Source organism: Rhinolophus hipposideros (assembly GCF_964194185.1).
Source record: "Rhinolophus hipposideros genome assembly, chromosome: 5".
Taxonomy (NCBI): domain Eukaryota; kingdom Metazoa; phylum Chordata; class Mammalia; order Chiroptera; family Rhinolophidae; genus Rhinolophus; species Rhinolophus hipposideros.
The window spans coordinates 79,591,879-79,611,357 of record NC_138051.1 but is presented as its reverse complement, the minus strand read 5'-3'; the positions used below and the strand labels follow the sequence as shown (position 1 = coordinate 79,611,357).

Here is a 19,479-nt window from a genome sequence, read left to right as displayed (position 1 = left end):
GGGTGGCCTTTGAGGAGCCTTCCATTAGGATGGCAGAGAAAAATGAAGCCCACCATATAGTTAGTTAATGAAGATTCCTTCTAAACAGTATGTGAGGTGTTTTTTTTTTTCTATTAAAATAATCAGAGATGGAGAATCCTATTTATTCTCTCATTATTACCATGGTGTGAAAAATTAAGTAAGAATAGAAAAAGCAGGTTTCCTACTCTCTTAAACCTTATTTCTTGACCTTTTTAACAACTTTCTTGGGGGGAACGGACAGGAGCAGTGTTGAATCTCCACAAGAACCTCGCATTAGTGTAGAAAAGTTTTTCTGCCTCGGAGGCCCTTAAGAACATACTTAACTTTTGAGTGCAAAAGTATGGCTTTTGCTATGGCAACTAATATTTCTGGTGTCCAAACGCCTCCAAAGCAGGAAACAGATAAATCCTACAAAGGAACTTTTGAGACCACATTTTAAGGTCATGCTTTTCTCAACTACAAGACGGGAGTGGCTGGAGCCCAGAGCAAACGAGTGAGGTCCAACAGAGTTTGGCATAGACAGGCTAGGACAAGCCCAGATGTTTAGTGGCAGAAAGAAATCTTCACATATGATACAAAGCACCCCAGCGCCACCACTTTAGAAGCCAGCTGATTTCTGACTGGTGTTCTAGGTCAGAAACAAGGAAATCGGATAAGCTATGGTGTGAAAGACAGAAGTACCAGAGAGACAATGATGCCTTTCACCTCAGGGGCTATTGTAGCAGGTCTGTTTTCTTTCGGGAGAGATTTTGGTTACTTCAGCTGATCAGCCTTCTGACGCTCTAGCCAAAATGACATCAGCGAAGATTAGGGCCCAACACAAACTTTGTTTACAATCCTCACACATGCAATCACTGAATGCTTTCTACTCACTGTTCCTCCAAGGTTAGGATGAAGGACTCATCCAGAGTAAACTGGAAGTCCCAAGAGGGTCTAGCTTCAATGTGTGTGTTGGAGGAACTGGATAGGAGGGGAGTCAGGTTGGGGAGATTTTGCTTTTGAAAGTTGAATACGTACGAGATCTTCAGAGCATGAAATATAAGTAAGGCTACATCTTTGTTATTAATAGATAGTTTATGGGAGTACAGTATGATTTCGAAAGAATAAATCTGTAGTTTCAAATGTCTCTCAACAAAGATAGCAATTATATTTTTGTTCACCTGGAAACCATATCCCACTTTCCCTTCAACCATTCCCATAAGCTTTACCTCCACAACAAGTTAATTTAAAGTCAAAATAAATGCAAAAGATTCTCAATTTTGGTCAACAAATTCACTTGCAATCTAATGAGATAGAAATGGCATGTGTCAGACACCTCCAAATGTAGCAGAATGCCCAATTTTACTGATTAATCCTTTAATAGTAAAACATAAAGGTCTTTGGACAGGGAATTATTGCTTGGAAGTTGAGATTTCAATCATTTTGTTGCAAATCACTGCTGCAGATCAAAAGAACAGGTACTGAGTTTTCTACCCTTGTTAAAGAGATCTCTGGGATGTTCATCCTGAGTTTGTCCCTAAGGTAGTGGACACATCGGTCAGCTGTCATGTGAAACCACCCAACCAACCCCCCCCCCAAAAAAAAAAGAAAACCAGATGAAAGAATGAAAACCACAATGATTTACACCAAAGAAACTCACTTTAAAAAAAATAAAAGCCACTTTTTAAAAAATAAAAGCCTATGTGAATCCTTAGCATACTTAATATACAACTAGGGGGCTGGGGCCTGGAGTCTTGAAACCTTGCCCTGGACCCTGCTCCCGTCCATACGGAGATGCCCCACAGAATGATGGGCAACTTCAGGAAATAGTCTGAAAACCACTGATTCATATTAACACACCCTGCAATTACAACAGTTTACTCACTGAAAGTGATATCCATAAGATTTATGAAGAAATAATTTCTTTCTACAACAGCTAAGTAGAATGTTATTGCTGGAAAAGACCTTAGAATATAGTCCAGTGGTTTTCAAATGTTCTATTTCAATTCAGTGGAATCTTTTTTGCCCTCCAGAAAGCACAATTTGAAAAACACTTGTCTAACCCGTTCCTTGGCCTAGTAGAAAAGGAAACTGAGGCGTAGAAAAGTTCTCTGACTGGGCCCTGATCACACAGCCACTTGGTAAGCACCAAAAAGCCACGGCACTGGTCTCCTGACCAAGCTCAGGATCCTCTCCACGAACGGAATTATTCTCATTCTCCATGACACCGTCCAAACCTTAACTCTATCAAACCCCCATGGCCCCCATCCCCAGTATCACCCTCCACTCTTGCAGTGTAAGAAATGACTTCTAACTTAGAAAATAAAGGTCGTCGTTCAAAAATACCTATACTTCCTTCCCCTTTAACCACTGCATTCACCCCATTGTGCTTTCTTTCTGACTTACAGGAAGAGAGAGCCCTCCAATGGCCTCTTTCCACCTTCCTTTAGGACCCTTCTCTATCAATATATCCATCTCTGCATCTCTAATCCTCTTCCCATCAACTCCGTCCCCTAGTCTATAAACAAACTACAGAATCCCTATCTTTAAAAAAAAAAAAAAAAATCCGTTCTCTTGGCTTGCTCTCTCTCTGTGATGCATTCTCACCTTCCTTTTATTGCCAAATCTTCTGAAAATGTTGGTCCTTTCCTATTTCCTTAACTCACAAGTTCTCTTCTACCCAGTATGTCTGCTCTAGATAAAAACTCATCCTAACGGGGGCGGTCTGAGGCCCGCTACAGCTTGAAACTCTTGTAGCTTTCACCACACTGCTCCCTCAGTTTTATGCCAATCTGTCTGCTATTTGTTGTCTCTTTACTATTAAACATGGTTTTCCCCAGATCTCAATTCTCTTCCTTTTCCCCTTGACTATGCTTGCTGAACTAAACTGAATTGGACAAGCTCATCCGTTCTGAAGTTTTAAACTATCAACTATACAATCCTGTTCAACTCTCACCTTCAAAGCTCTGTGTTCATGTATCTCCTGGACATCTTCATCCCAGGGCATTTCCGCCTGGGCCTCACTGTGTCCCAAATGCAACACATTATTTCTATCATGAAGCCAACTCCTACGCTCCTTATATTGTTGACTTATGGCACCCACAAGTTGCCAGATTTGGAAAAGTTATTCTCTTTGGAGTTTTTGCCTCTCTAGAAACCAAGCCCTGTCAATTTTAATTTGCAAATTTCATTAAGTGCAGCCCCTTCTCTGCATTCCTATAACCACTGCTCTGGTCAAGGCTTTCACTTTCCTGGCTTGGGACGACTGTAACAGCCCCTAACTCACCAGTTCTACGCTTAGCAATCACTGTCCCACAATGAAATCAGAATTTACTTTCTAAATCAAGATCTGACCTTTCCATTCATCTGCTTAAAAATTATCCATCTAGGGGTGACCTGATGGCTCAGTTGGTTAGAGGGCGAGCTCTCAACAAGGTTGCTGGTTCAATTCCCGCATGGGATGGTGGGCTGTGCCCCCTGCAACTAAAGATTGAAAACACCACTGGACTTGGAGCTGAGCTGTGCCCTCCACAACTAGATTGAAGGACAATGACTTGGAGCTGATAGGCCCTGGAGAAACACACTGTTCCCTGATATAAATTTTTTAAAAAATTAAAAATTAACCATCTAAAAAATAAAGTCCAGGCTCCTCTTAAAGCCCTTTATGATGGAATGACATACAGTTTTTAGTCTCTTTTCTTACCACCCCCTTCTCTCCTATAACACCACTCCATTAACCTGTGTTTTTCACTCTCACCAAGCTCATTCCAATTTCAGGGCCTTTATACTTGCTGTTCTCCCTGGAATATTCTGCCCCCGATATTCACATGACTTACCTCCTTCTCATCAGTCAGGACTCACCTCAAGGGTTACCTACCTCCTTGTGCCCAAATACCACAATCTAAAGAAATCTCTGCCCAATTACACTCTAACACTACACCCTGTTTTACTGTCTTCATAGCAACTTCTTACTACCTGAAATTACCTTGCTTCTTCGTTTACTGTCAGTCTTCCCCTAGCCTGTCTGTTTTGTTCTCCATACTATACAGCCTAGTACAACTGTCAGCACAGAGCAAGTACTCAATACATATCTGTTGAGGGACTGAATGAACACTGTACCATCACACCCCTGTATCTCTGTCTCCTCTACGAGCACTCCCACACTTAGTTGTCACCTCCCAGACCTCCTGAAATCCTACTCATCAGTCAAAGCCTGGTGCAAATACTGCCTCCTTGCTCATGTCTCTCTAGCCTTCCCAAGCAAGACCAAACATTCCTTTTACTGTGTCCTAAGAGGACTCTGCCCATATTGGGGCCATAGCCCCCGCTCTTTAAGTGAACCCACACTTATTTATTCAGCCGATGAGACCTGGGTTTGTATCACAGCTCTGCCCCTCTAGGCTCGGTTTCCTTAGTAATAATAACAGTGTCAAATCACAGTAATGACCTCACAGGACTGCCGTGAATAAGAAACGAGAAATGACTGTAAAGCCACCAGCGCAGCACCTGGTACACAGTGCAAGTCAGCCGTTACCACTGTACTAATGTAATTACAGAAGGTACGTACCTGAGATCGCCATGATCCTGCAGAATCTGCATCAGGTTAAATTTAGGCTCGGGCTCCTGAGTCTCGATTCTACAGCACTGTTCACCTTTATTAGTCCATTCAGAAACTTTCACGGCATTTTCTTTGGGTGAATTTTCTACCATAACGGTCAAGGAGGGTGTGTATTTGGCTTGATTTTCTCCAAGGGGCCCTGCAAACTCCTCCTGGGAAGCTTCCTGTTCTTCTTCATTGTCTAACGCGACGTCTTCCTCCTCCTCACTCACTGTCTCAGCTTTAACATGCACTTCAGCTGGTTGGGTGATCACTAAATGCGAAGAATCACTAATGTTGCTGAAAAAAGGATTAAATTTTCCTCTCTCCCAATACCTCATAAAAACCCATATCCAAATCAGACCACAAATAACATATGAAATTAACAGCAAAACATGTCACTCTCCAATCTTATATAGTCTAAAAACCTAGTAATTATCTTCATTACAATTAATGTTTCTCATCATAACACCAATGGCTCTCTCACAACTTAAGGCAAAAAACATCTTAGTAATTGCGACAGTGTTAGAGGTTTTCAGAAGGGCACCTTTCATAGGGGTACAGAGAGCAGGGGAATATCTTTCTAGCCTATTTTTTTTTCATTACCTTCCCCTTCACTGCCTTGGAAAGTCTGTGAGAACAAGGATCATATCTGTTTTATTCACCAATGAACCCCAGTGACTAACGTGCCTGATACAGGCGCTCAACAAATGAGAGAAGGACGGAGAGAAGTCAGCCAGTGACAAACAGATATGGGAGAACCTGGTAGAGAAAGAAATTCCTTTCTCTGTGTATGTTTAAAATGTTTACACCATTCGGCTGTGTCAAAGGATAAACTGGACTTAATACCTAATCACAAAAAACCTGAACCATAATGCTCAGGAGTCTATTAAACTTAAGCTAATATGATTTGTAAAGTATCAGGTATTATATAATGCTGAAATAAGAGCGAGAGCCAAAATGTACGTGCTTCGGATAATCTTCAATACAAATATTATAGGATGGAAGGTTTAAAAACTTACAATCCTTTTGAAATTCAGTTTCAGAGAAAAAAGGCTATACAAAAAAATTAAGTATATATGATCAGGAAGGTTCTGATTCATTGAGTGTTAATTAAGCAGGACCCAGATAATGGGTCCTGACTTATGAAGTCAGTCTGGCAGGACCCAGATAATGGACTTTGGTGAAAGCTCACCGGCGCATACCTGGGTATTTTGGCCTCACTGCCCTCAATCTGCCATTCCGTCGTCTGCGTTTGCGCACCTCCAAAGACAGGAGCTTCCTCTCATAAAGAGCAGCATGCAGCTTGGCTTTTGAATTCACACTCTCTATCTTCAATTCTGGTACTCCATCAGTAGTTATTCTATGGGAAAAACACAACCTTCAGAAAGTTCTCTTCTTTATTCCAAGACTAAGCTTGACAGAAATCTGTAATGATGACAGAATGAGCATGGTAACTCTAGTGAATTCTAAAAGGTTTGACAGATAAATGAGAATATTGGAATCTATTATACATTAAAACTTCACTAATGGCCTGTCTGAATTTGTTAAATGTTCTGAACAAAAATACATCTGAAGACAATGTTTAAGTATTTTTAAATATTCAAGTAATACTGTCTAACTATTTAATAAAGAGATCATACAATGCTTATACCTTATACCTTATACCTTGAGAATGGGAGATACTGGTGATATTTTAACTATCAGGCTGGGGGGTGGCTAGAGGTGTTTACTTTTTGCTATTCATTATAACTTAGAATTATACAAATAGTTTTTGAATGTATACAGTATTTAATAAATACACTTAGCAGAGGTTGAGATGAGGGGAGGACCTGATGATAATCTGTGAATACGGCAGCACAGAGCTGACTGAGAATCACAGGGGAAGTGTTTTAGTGAAAAGTTACCAAGACTTTGGGATGCACCGAGTATCAAGCATGCCAACATGAGGAACTCTTCCCTTAGAGCCTACTTAGTTAGAGGAGTAGGTGTGGAGAGGCACAGAGAGCTTTAGGTGTTGAGTACAGGTCAAGAGTCAGAGTCAGAGGCACAGACAAGGCCAAATTTAATCAGGTCATGCATGGGAAATGGGATGGGGAAAAGGGATGGCAGCAGCTGAGTTAGGCATTGAAGTAAGATAAATCACAAATTAGGGAAGTGACAGGTATCAGGCCCAATCCAGACAAGGACCCAGAAAAGTACAGGGCAGCAGAGATAACCAGGTCACCAAAGAGAGAGAAGGTTCTTGGTCATTGAGTCAGAAAACAAGTACAAACGTTAGTGTCTGAAAGCACGCCGCCAACTCTGTATACTCAGAACTCAAGTTGTAACTGGTTTGCTTTGAACTCTCCTGAACTCTCTAGAACATAAAGCATATCCCATTTGAGGTCAAGGAATCATCCTCATTCCTTTCAGTCAGAGTTTGATGGAAAGGCTGTGTCTTTTGGTCTATTTAGGACTCAGGGATTTCTGGGTAGATGGACTGGAAAGTAAATCTTTTCGAGGCCTTCTCTCTAGAACAGGAAGATGAGCCAATAACAGGGAGGGTCCTGACGCCAGGGGCAGAAACAGCAAGCAAAATAATGAACTTTAAAAATAGTTCAAACTCAGCTTATGAAGTCCCAACAACTGAATATTGCTCCACCTTCTCTCTCTCTCCCTCCCTCTCCCTCTCCCTCTCTCTCTTTCTGTCACTTTCACACACACACACACACACAGTTGTGAAAATCAATGTTTAGATAATTAAATAATAAAGAGAAAAAATAAATCTGATACTTTTAAAATAACAACTATGAGCTTCTAAGAAACCCTGAATAGACATAAATCCTAACTATAATAGTACAAGGGATGGAGGTAGGAATGCTGGGAAAAGCGTGAATCTGATAAACAGATTTATATGAGGGCAAGGAACATGCTTGTCTTGTTGATCACTGATGCTTACAAGACTGCCCAGCATACAGCTGACATACCATAAGCATTTTCAAATTAATAAACAATTGAATTTCCTACAAATAATTTCTAATACCTTCTAGCTACATCGATTTCATTTTACTTTGCCAACATTTTATTATGAAAATATTTAAACAAATCAAAAAGTTTACATTGTATAGTGAACATCCATTTACCTACTGCCTAGTTTCTACAATTAATATTTTACTATATTTGATTCATCATATATATCCAATCTTCCATTCTTCTACCCATCCATTGACCCATCTAATTTTTAAAGCATTCCAAAGTTGCACACAAACATCAGTGCACTTTGCTCCTAAACACTTCACCTCGCATATCATTAGTATCTGGAGTTCAATGTTTATTTTGGGTTTGGGCGTGGTTTTGGGGTTGGGGGTGTGAGCTAAAAATTACATACAGTGAAATACCCAAATACTAAATTTCCATTTGATGAGTTTTGACAAATGCCTGGAGGTACATAAACCAATCTCTAATATTCAAGTCCCCTCAGAAAGTTCTCATACCCCTTGCCGGTCAAGCCATCTCTCACACTCCCAAAGGAAACCACTATTCTGAATGTTTTCATCACACGTTAGGTTTGCCTGTTGTAGGACTTCATAAAAATGGAATCATACGGTATGAACTCTTCTGTGCAAGTGTCCTTTCATTCAGCATGTTTTGGAGACTCCTCCATGTCGAGTGTATCAGTACTGATCCATTTTTATTGCTGAGGATTAGTCCATTGCATGGATAATCCCCAGTTCACCTACTCACCTGGTGTTGGACACCTAGGCTGTTCCAGTTTGGGAATACAATGAATCAAGCTGCTATAAACATTTCTGTACAAGTCATTCTGTAGTTATATTTTTCATTTTTACTGGGTAAAGATCTCAAAGTGAAATTTTCTAGACAATTGCCAGACTTTTTCTAAAGTGATTGTACCAGTTTATGCTGCCAATGACAGTTTATCTGAGTTCCATTAGATTCACACCCTCACCTTTGATGCTGTCAATCATTTCCCCCCAGTTTTATGGACGTATAATTGACAATAAAACTATAAGATATTTGAAGTGTACAATGTGATGATTGGACCAATTTTAACCATTCTGCTGGACGTTTAGTGGTATCTCATGATTTTAATTTGCAATTCTCTGGTAACTAATGTAAAGCACATTTTCATGAGCATATTGGCTATTTGCGTATCTTCCTTTTGGTGGCTTGCCTGATCACTTTCTTAACAGTATCTTATGATAACAGTTTTTAATTTTGAGGAAATCTAGCTTATCATTTTTTCCTTTTGGTTTATTGCTTTCCTGTCAAAAAACTTTGGCCAAGCCCAAAGTCACATATTTTCCTCAAGAAGTTTTATAGTAACAGCTTTTATGTTTCTATCTATAAATCACCTCCCATTTTTTGTGGGAGACAGAGGTTAACGTTCATTTTTAAAAATATGATAGCTAGCCAGTTCTGGCCCCATTTGTTAAAAACCTTTCTCCTACTGGAATACTTTAAGCGTTTTGTTTCAAGTCAAATGGCCATATATGTATGGATCTATTTCTGGGCTCTTTTTTCTGTTCCACTGATCTATCTGCCACAGTTTTGATTACTACAGCCTTAGAGTATTTCTTTAAGTCAAGTATTCTAAGTTTTTCCCAAGATTACTTTGGATATTCTAAGTGCTTTGCATTTCCATATAAATAAATAAAAAGAAAAAACAGTTCGTCAATTTCTACAAAAAATCTACCAGAATAACAATTGGGATTGTACTGGATTTTTAGATCAATTTGGAGAGAATGGGTATTTACAATATTACGTCTTCTAATCCATGAACATGGCATTTCTCTCTATTTACTTAGATCTTCTTTAATCTCTTTCAGTAATATTTAGTAGCTTTTACTGTGTAGTATTGAATATATTTTGTTAAATTTATCCCTAAAATTTCATATTTTCAAATGGCATTTTATAAATAGAATTTTAAATTTCACATTCCAATTATTTACTGCTGGCATAGTAAATTTTAAAAATTTTTTTTTAGTATATTGACCGTGTATCCCAAGATCTTACTAAGTGCACTTATATGTTTTTGTATTCTGTAGATACCTTGGGATTTTCTACTAACCTGAACATGTCATCCAAGAATAAAGACATGCAACTTCTTCCTTTCCAATCTGTATGCCTTTTATTCCCCCCACCCCCACTTTGTTGTACTGCTTAGGACCTCCAGTACAAAAGGAGTACAAGTGATGACAGCAGACATCTTGCCTTACTACTAATCAGAGGAGCGAAGCCTTCACAGTATTTCACCATTCAGTACGATCTCAGAAATAGGTTTTTCACAGAAGGCCTTTATCAGACTGAAGAAGTTCCCTTCTATTCCTGATTTGCTAAGAGTTTTTCTCATAAACGTGTTAAATTTCATCAGATGCTTTTTATTGCATCTAATAAAATGATCATCTGGCTTTTTTCCTTTATTTAATATGGTGAATTACACTGACTAATTTTCAAACGTCAAACCAACCTTGCATTACTAGGGGGGGAAAAATCTCACTTCAGTCATATGTATTATCCTTTTTATATATTGGTGGGTTCTATTTGTTAATATTCTTATTAGAAATTTTGAGTCTATATTCATAAAGACAGTAGCCTGTAATTTTGTTTTTAACGTCTTTGTCGGGTTTTGGTGTCATAGTTATGCTGGCATCATAAAATAAATTGGGAAATGTCTCTTCCTAGATTTTTTTAGAGTTTCTATATGACTGGTACTTTTCTTCCTCAAAAGCTTGATAGGAGCTCACTAGTGAAACTACTGGGCAGGGAGTTTTCTTTGTAGGAAGGTTTTTGATTACAAATTCAATATTCTGAATAGGTATATGACTATTCATAATTTCTATTTCAGTTTGTGTCAGTTTTGTTGTGTTCCTTCACCACAAGGAATTCGAACATTTCATCTAAATTGTCAAAGCAATGGAATAAGGTTCCCTTAACATCTTTTTTAAATATGTAGGATCTATAGTGCTATCTCCTTTTTTCTATCTCATATTGGTAATTAGTCTTCTCTGTTTTTTCCGGATCAGTCTACCTAAGAGTTTATCAATTCTGCTATCTTATCAATGAACAATTTTGGATTTTATTAATTTTCTTTATTATTTGTCTTTTATTTAATTGACTTCTGCACTTTAATATTTCTTTTCTTCTACTTACTTTGGGTTACCTTTCTTTTTCTAGTTTCATAAAATGGATATTAGATCAGCAATTTAGTCTGTTTTTTTCTAATATAAACATTTAAAACTATAAATTTCGGGCCAGCCTGGTGGCTCAGGCAGTTGGAGCTCCATGCTCCTAACTCCTAAGGCTGTCGGTTCGATTCCCACATGAGCCAGTGGGCTCTCAACCACAAGGTTACCGGTTCAACTCCTCGAGTCCCGCAAGGGATGGTGGGCTCCACACCCTGCAACTAAGATTGAACACAACACCTTGAGCTGAGCTCTCAGATGGCTCAGTTGGTTGGAGCGCTTCCTCTCAACCACAAGGTTGCCGGCAGTTCGACTCCCACAAGGGATGGTGGGCTGCACCCCCTGCAACTACTAACGGCAACTGGACTTGGAGCTGAGCAGCTATGACGAAAGGACAACAACTTGAAGCTGAACAGCACCCTCCACAACTAAGATCGAAAAGACAACAACTTGACTTGGAAAAAAAGTCCTGGAAGTACACACTGTTCTTCCCCAATAAAGTCCTGTTCCCCTTCCCCAATAAAATCTTTTAAAAATAATAAAAAAATAAAATAAAATAAAATAAAACTATAAATTTCTCCCGAAAAACTCCCATATCACACATTTTAATGTATATTTTTATTATCATTCAGTTCAAAATATTTTTTAATTTCCTCTAAGATTTCTTCCTTGACCCATGGATTATTTAGAAATGTTTTAATTCCTAAATATTTGGAGAGTTTCTATTGTTAGTGATTTCTAATTCCATTGTGGGTAAGGAACATACTCTGTATGATTTTAATCTTTTTAAATGTATTAAGACTTGTTTCATGTTCCAGCATATGATCTGTCATATGCCACCTTTCCTTTGCTTATACCTCTATACCACCAAAAAAAAAATCCTCCTTACTGACGGTAATATAAAATGAGTGACAAAAAAGTGAAAAAAAGGACAGAACTCAATGATCTTTAAATATTCTTACTGCTTAAGAGTTTATCCTTTTTTTTAATATTTCCAAATTGATAGTATACACTCTAACAAGCATATCCTTGACTAAAAACTGGAGAAAATTTATAAGCTAAGTATAACTTTATTTGGAAACAAGCTACAACCTTGATTTCTCAGTTTTTCCTCAATTAAATAGCAAGCAAAATGATTTTCTTCTTTAAAGAAAAATTAGGTTTAAGCTTCAAAAGATTTGGATGAGAAATCAAGTTTATCTTCATTCTTAAACGTAAAACAAAAAGTAAATATAGGACTTGTCTTTCTTGTTGTCATTTTTCTTTTTAAAGAGATACAAAGGGGATGTACGTAATGTCCCAAACCAGAGGGTGTGTGTTTGGAGTTAAGAGTTTCTGTTGTGGTTGGAGTCTTCCATTGGGCAAGGCCATCCCAACCCTTCCTCTAAAACCTTTCTCTCCTCTGTCAAAATGAAGAGCCACAGGTACCGTGTTTCCCCGAAAATAAGACCTAACTGAAAAATAACCCCTAGCATGATTTTTCAGGATGACATCCCCTGAACGTAAGCCCCAATGCGTCTTTTGGAGCAAAAATTAATATAAGACCTAGTCTTATTTTCGAGAAAACACGGTATTCTACACACTTTTACTTCCGTGGCAAACTGGAAGCAGTTTTGCTCAGTCCCGTGAGGTGCAGAGCTGTGTGCCCCAGGAATGTCAAGGCCAAAACACAACTTCTTATTTGAATTGAATCTAACATGAGAGTAGTCTTGAAATCTTATTAATACTTTGGTCTCTCTCACGTAGCCAAACAGGAATACTATTATTATCAGTTGAAATGATACACCTATAGTTATAAAAAAGTAAATCCCAAACTTAGTTTGTAAAAAGTTTCCACAGAATAGCGTTTCAGTAGAAAACATTTTTATGGTACTATTCAAGCTGAACCAAACCGAAAACGATTATATACAGTACCATGCTTAGTCCATGCATGGTCACACATGTACACTGAAAGAATTTCTCAACTTTTAAAAATCAGTTACCGTGTTCTTCCTGTCAATAAGCTTCTTCTTGGGTTTCCCCTACAGAAGTAGAAAGGATAAGTGGATTAGAGTCCTATGTAGACATTCGCTCCTGAGTTCTCTTGCACACGTGTGTGCGTTCTCTCTTCTTCTCTCTTTCTCTCTCTCTCTCCCCACCCCCCTAAAATTTGTATTGCAGAGATTCAATGTGGAATTATGCCAGGGAAGCTATCTTGGGGGAGAAGCAGAGAGATAAACTGAAAATATGCTCAGTGTAAGCTTAAGGGAGGATCAATAAAAAACAAAAGGGATAGGATGAATGAATTCGAAATTAAAAGCATTAACAATGACTTGCATTTACATATCTAGTCACACGTCAAATCACACTGATTCTTCACAGCAAGCATGTGAAGAAGGTTTTTATTAGCCTCATCTACAAAAAGAAGCAGGATAAGACTATTTTATGACATGCCCAAGGTGGGAGCTGACTGGGTTTCAATTTGAACCCAGGGCCCAGGTCTCACACTCCAGCGCTCTTTATGCTGTCACTGAACTGTGTTAGGAGAAGAAACCAATCTCAAGTCTCATGCGGTTCAAAAAGGCTGCTCATGAGAAACAGAATTTCCACAAGTGATGCTCTCCATTGTCTATATAAACTAGAGTTAGGCTCTGGCCACAGGCAGTGAGTGCCATTCATGTTTAAATTTAAATTGGCTTTTGTTTTTCTTTTAAAACATTCTCTCCTCATACAATTTCCTGTCACTTCACACTCTTTTGTTTTCTTTGCATTTCCCCAGTTTCACTTGTACTCATTTGTGACCGTGTATATTTAGTTCGGTACAATTGTATCACTGTGTAAGTGCATGTATCCACCACTACAAACAAGATACTGAACAGTTCCAGCACCAGAAGGTTGCTCCCCTGCGTTGTCCTTTTATAATAACCACATGCCTTTTACCTAACCCCTGGCTCCCTTTACTCTGTTCTCCATTCTAAAATTTCATCATTTCAAAAATGTTACAAAAATGGAATTGGAGTACATGTAACCTTTGGTATTGGGGGTTTTAAAAGAGACAGATGCAATCAATGTCAAGATTTTCTATGTATAGAAATGTCTCCTATTCATGCTAATGTCCTGATACTGTCATCAGAAAGCCTGAAAATGATTTTAATTTTTTCATCAGATAATGGTTTTCTTCACGAATTTGCAATCCTGGCTTCACATTACCATCTCCTGGGCAGCTTTTTAGTTAGTACCAACACTTCAGTCTGGGAGTTGGGGCAAGGGGATAAATATGGTTCACAAGATTCCCCAGGTGTGGCAGGGTTAAAAATACTGCCATACTGTAAGGTAGTATGTAAGATACTGTTTGCCAGGGCAGGATGGGTAAGTAAGGGAGGATTGGGAGAGTGCAGGAAAGGCAGATAAAATTACCATAAAACAAATGATTAGAGAATTAGTTTGAAAGTCGTTCTGACAATAATACAATGGAATTTGGAAAAGGAAAACATCAATTCTGATCGAAGAGATCAGACTTATTGGAAGATGTTAGGTCTTGCAATAAACACACTTTCAATTTTAATTTTTTCAATGCATATTTTTGTATGTGTGCGTACTATGTGGTAGATTCTTGACATCGACAAAGATGAAGTAACAAAGTACTCGCTCTTAAAAGCTAATGTGTAAAGTACACAGACGAGTTAGTAAACAGGCAATTATAATACAATATGGGACTCTAAATCAGACTGAGGGGTAAAAAGGGCTGGGAGAACCTCCTCCTAGGCTGGGTAAGAGCATGCAGGACATAGCTAGAAGAAACATTTTGGGATGGGTTGAAGGTCATTCCAAGTGACAGTATATAAGGATAGGGAGCCTTGAAAAAGCAAGTAGATATGGTCTGATCAGCCACAAGTTGTGTGGAACAGTGGAGATTAGGCTAAAAAGGTAGTCAAGAGTAGATCATAAGGGCCTTTCTTTGCTAAACAGGAAAATTCAGGGTTTTTTTAATAAAAGTTTTTAGAATGCTTTATAAGTAGAAGTGTAAACTGGGGCCTGAAGAAAGAATTCAGGAAGTGCACCAAAATAATTTAATTCTCTAACTGAAATTTAGCATTTCCTTCATATACATGTAGAAACCATGCACAGTAGTATTAATGTGATTTTGTTTCCAAAAGAAATAACATCTTTTTTCATATTACTTTAGAGTTGTTTCAGGTTTCTCAAAATATTGGCAACACTTACCATATTTTTGAAATTGTGGTAGTTTTTAGACCCACTGCTATGTCTTGCTAGTGAATGTGTTAATAAAGAAGCACATATATATTATTACATCTCAAAATTGTTTTATTGTTATGCTACCCCTGGGAGAATGTTTCCTAATTTTGGCTATTGTGTTGGTCCCTAGATTGTTTGCTCTGCCTTCCTTCTTTCTCATGGGAAGCTCAAGTGTGGAAAGACCTAGCCTCAAGCACATAGTCCATGTCAGTTCAGAAACAGACTGATACAATCCGTGAGAAAACTACCTATCTGAAGCAAACAATCGGTGAGTAAACTACCTATCCGAAGCAAACAGTTCATTACTTATAAATAGGACTGGACAGTCAAATATCACCAAATATTTGATGAAATATAATGCTATAAATTAGAAAGAATGAAACGAACAACAGAACTAATGCAGAACATAGTGCAACAACACAAGAAAAATCCAGAAAGGAACTTTATAAAAACTAATTATAATAATCAAAGAAATGTGATAAGATATTATATCCATAAACTATGAAAACTAGTCAAAAAGCAAAAAGGGTTCTTGGATATTAAAATCATTCTTGCCAAAATAAGAAAGTAAATTGAACAACCCTTCTCCTGTGCTGGTCTTGAATAAGATAGATATGGCTGAAATTTTTAGAGTTTAGATTTATTTTGAGTTTTAGGAGACAAAGTTCAAGAAATCTCTCAGAATTTAAGGCTAAGAGACAATGAGATCAAAAGAAAAAAGTAGAGAAATATGGAGTATGTAGCAAATGATCTAAAATTCACCTAGCAGAAGTTCCACAAAGAAAGGAAAGACAGGATGAGGGGGATACTTCCTGTAGTTGAAAGACTTAACTCTTCAGACTGAAAGAACTCATCCACTGCAAACCAAAATAATGAAAAGTAACACACCAGAACACATCTTGGTAAAATATATGAACTCTAAAGATACAGAAGCCGTGTAAAAGTTTCCAGAGTAAAGGGAAAGAAAAAGACAGATTACACATAAAGAACTGAGCTTCTATATCGTCTAAGTAAATCTGAAAATTTCTTTCATTAGAAGCTACACAATGTAATTAATCAATGGTCACAACTACAAATTTACAGAGAGAAATTGCAAATCTCATATATTTCCTGATAATAGATCATGAAATTGCAGGAAATGGCTGAAATCTGGGTATCTATTTTAAGAATCCTACAAATAAAGCACCCATACCGTGAAACTAATACAGGTTTCTCTAAATAACTAAGGTACCTTATTTTCAGAGTCAATTACTGAACTGTATTGTAAAGCACTTATGACTCAGGGGCAACAAAAAAGTATGTGGGACTAAGCAGTTCCTGACTGCTGTGCTATTTGAATTCCAGTGTCTGTTTTCCATCATTTCCCCCTATTTTCCCTTGTATCGAGGTTATCAGTTGTCATTTCTTACAATTCTCAGTGTATTTATTTTGTGAATTACCTCCCGTCCACCTTTTCTAATCTGATCATTCTAATCTCCTCTAGTTTGGAAAACAGATGACCGTGTCTGCTAAAACTGTGTCTAAAGAAAAAAATGCACTGAGTAAAGACCTTCCTTTAAAAAGAATAAAGTTCAGGGCCTCTGATAAGATTGCTTAAAGATCTTTATGGTTTGAGTTTTTAAAATTAAAAAAATCTTTAAAATGTGAATGAAGATCTTTATGGTTTAATCCCATTAATAACTGTTTTACAGTCCAAAGCACCAAGCAAAGTGCTAGACATTTGGTTAATACTCAATAAATATACCAGGGGTGCCAAAAAAATGTATCTACATGACTTGTATTCATCTTTTGTTATCGGTATATATTGAGTATTACAATTTTAATACAGTTTTATCCTTTCTTAAAATGTGTATCCATTGTTTTGGAGTATTTGTTAGTAAACAGGTCTTCCCCATTCTCCATGAAGGCAGCCCAGTTACAGTTTAATATTCCTAGCCTCTGAAAACTTGACAAAGTGCTGAGAGTGAATGAATTCTAAAAAAAAATGAGGTATTATACTGTTTTCTGCAATGCCCTCCCTTTCTAGCAAAGGTTTTACATGAAGACTCGTATAAAGCTTTTTTCCTTCTTTTGCATATACTTTCTCCTCTAATTTTGTGATCCAGTCCTACCAAATTTATAAGAATAGCAAATCCCTACCTGTCCTGGAAGAGACGTGTTGCCAGCATATAATTCATGGAGGTCTTGTGTTCAAGGTAGGAGCTGAAAGACAAAGACAGAAATTGGTTATTTCCTAAGCTGAGCCGAAGAAATAAAACAATGAATCGAGCACAGGAGTGACAGGTTACTTATATACCACTTCTAAAGTGACAAAGGAGGAGGCGGCTGCACAAATTAAAATCATAAACTACTAGAGTAGTGGCAAATACAAGAAAATTAAGAGACTAGAGAACTTAATTGAGAAAATAAAAAGAAATAAAAGCAGAGTTTCTTGGATTACTAAAAGGTGATATACTAAATTCAGAAAATCAAATAACTACCAAAAAATCATACATAGCTGGGGAAAAGGTCAGATGAAGCTAAGAACGGGAGATGCAAAAAGGGCATGAAAACAGGGACAGAAGATTGTTTGAATCACGTTATTCCCCAAGAGCCTTCAACGGCTCCTTGACGCCTATACTAGAGGTATACTTTCTCTTCCAAGCTTCCAAAAGTTGGCTATCTACACCCTCAATTCATTCCCTCCTTCTCCACACAGTTCCCCAACGTGAATCCTACAATATAGCCAGACAAGTCTCCTTACAAGCCTCTCATACCACATCTTCTACTGATCCTTTTGCCTCCACCTAGATACCATCCATAATCTGTTCTGCAAGAAGCAGCTCAAGTCTGCCCTATAACACGAAGCCGTCCTGATACGACTGCGCCAAGTCTCTAGCGGTGCCCCTGTCTGCACTACCCTGGCCTTTGCTGTATGTCTGAGTGCCTGTCATATACTGTCTCATACAGTAACATTTTTCTTCTTGGAAAGCAGCCTGATGCAGCAGGAAAAAAGTAGGATCTGGAGTCAGAATTCCTGAATCAAGCCCCACTGTGTTATCATAGGCAAGTCATATTACTTTACTCAGCCTTACTTTCCTTATCATTAAAATGAGAATAACAATGATGTGTATCAAGTATATTATAATTAGAAAGAGTTACATAATTCTGTGCTATTTTTATTATATGCATAAATAATTTCTCCAAAATCATACTGTTAACTGTCAAAGGGCAGGGATCCCATATAATAATTGTTTTATACTCTAAAGCACCAAGCAAAGTGCTAGACACTTGGTTAATACTCAATAAATGTATATTAGTAAAAATCTGGTCAATTGGACTTCGCTAAAATTTAAAGAACTTCTGCTTTTTAAAAGCCACTGTTACAAAAGTGAAAAAGCTAGCCATGAACTTGAAGAAAATATTCACAATATAAATATCTGAGAAAGGACTTGTATCAAGAATCTTTCACAACACAATAAAAAGATAAAAATCATAAATTTAAAATGAAAAGGAAAAAGATACACAAATAGCCAATAGCACATGAATGCTCAGTATCACTATTCAGACAAAAGCAAGTAAAAACCACAGAGATATGCTACTACAAGAATGCCTACAATTAAAAGCCTGACAATAACAAGTGTTGGCATGGATGAGGAGCAACTGGAACTCTCATACATTTTACGTTGGTGAAATGTAAATTGGTACTACCCTTTAACTCTTATTATACGACCCACCTATTCCACTCCTAGGTATTTATTCAAGAGAAATAAAATCATGTATCCATATAGGGACTCGTACATGAATGTTCATAGTAGTTTTCTTCACAATAGCCCCCAAATGGACACAACCCAAATGTTCCACAACAGGTGAATGGATAAACAAATTGTGGTACATTCATACAATGGTACAGTACATAACAGTAATAAGGGATGAACTATTACTTTACACCACAATATGGATAAATCTCAAAAACATTATACCAAACAAAAGAATCCTGACACCAAGGAGTACATGCTGTATGATTCCATTTATATGAAATTCTAGAAAAACTACAGTGACATACAGCAGATCAGCAGATGTCTGAGACTTGAGGTAATGAGGGCAACTGATTGTAAAGGGGCAGGAGAGGACTTCTGGAGGTAATAGAAATGTTCTATATCTTGTGATGATTGACAGCAGTAGTTAAATTGGTGTTTATATTTGTTAAAACTCATCATCAAACTACACTTAAAATGTATACATTTTATTGCACGTAAACTACATCTCCATGATTAAAAATAAATAACATATCATTTAGTCACATATACAGATGATAAAAAAGTTTTCTTTTCCATATCAAGGTAAGAATAACCCCAAAATTTAGACAGTGTCCAACCCTGGGTTAGGCGGCTAGTTAGGAAAAAGGCAGGGGATTGAAAAATAAAGGAGAAGAGGAATAATGCACAGGTATGTAGATTAAATTACTGTTAGTGCTCTCGT

At 37.6% G+C, this 19,479-nt stretch overlaps 1 protein-coding gene across 19 annotated transcripts in view; it reads right to left on the bottom strand.

The window, feature by feature from the left end:
• Positions 1 to 19,479, bottom strand: part of TTLL5 (tubulin tyrosine ligase like 5) — a 241,135-nt gene that overhangs the window by 144,397 nt on the left and 77,259 nt on the right. For 11 of the 19 annotated variants that reach the window (XR_013993323.1, XM_081048131.1, XM_081048142.1 and 8 more), the window contains 4 exons: positions 17,158 to 17,220; positions 12,765 to 12,803; positions 5,803 to 5,960; positions 4,568 to 4,871 (listed from right to left, as the gene is read on the bottom strand). Coding sequence is in view for 18 of the 19 variants with exons in the window: in XM_081048131.1 (XP_080904257.1) it covers positions 4,568 to 4,871; positions 5,803 to 5,960; positions 12,765 to 12,803; positions 17,158 to 17,220 (564 nt within the window). In the remaining variant the exon portion in view is untranslated. The remainder of the gene's footprint in view (positions 1 to 4,567; positions 4,872 to 5,802; positions 5,961 to 12,764; positions 12,804 to 17,157; positions 17,221 to 19,479) is intronic. The other 8 variants (XM_081048143.1, XM_081048144.1, XM_081048136.1 and 5 more) reach the window with 1 other exon arrangement.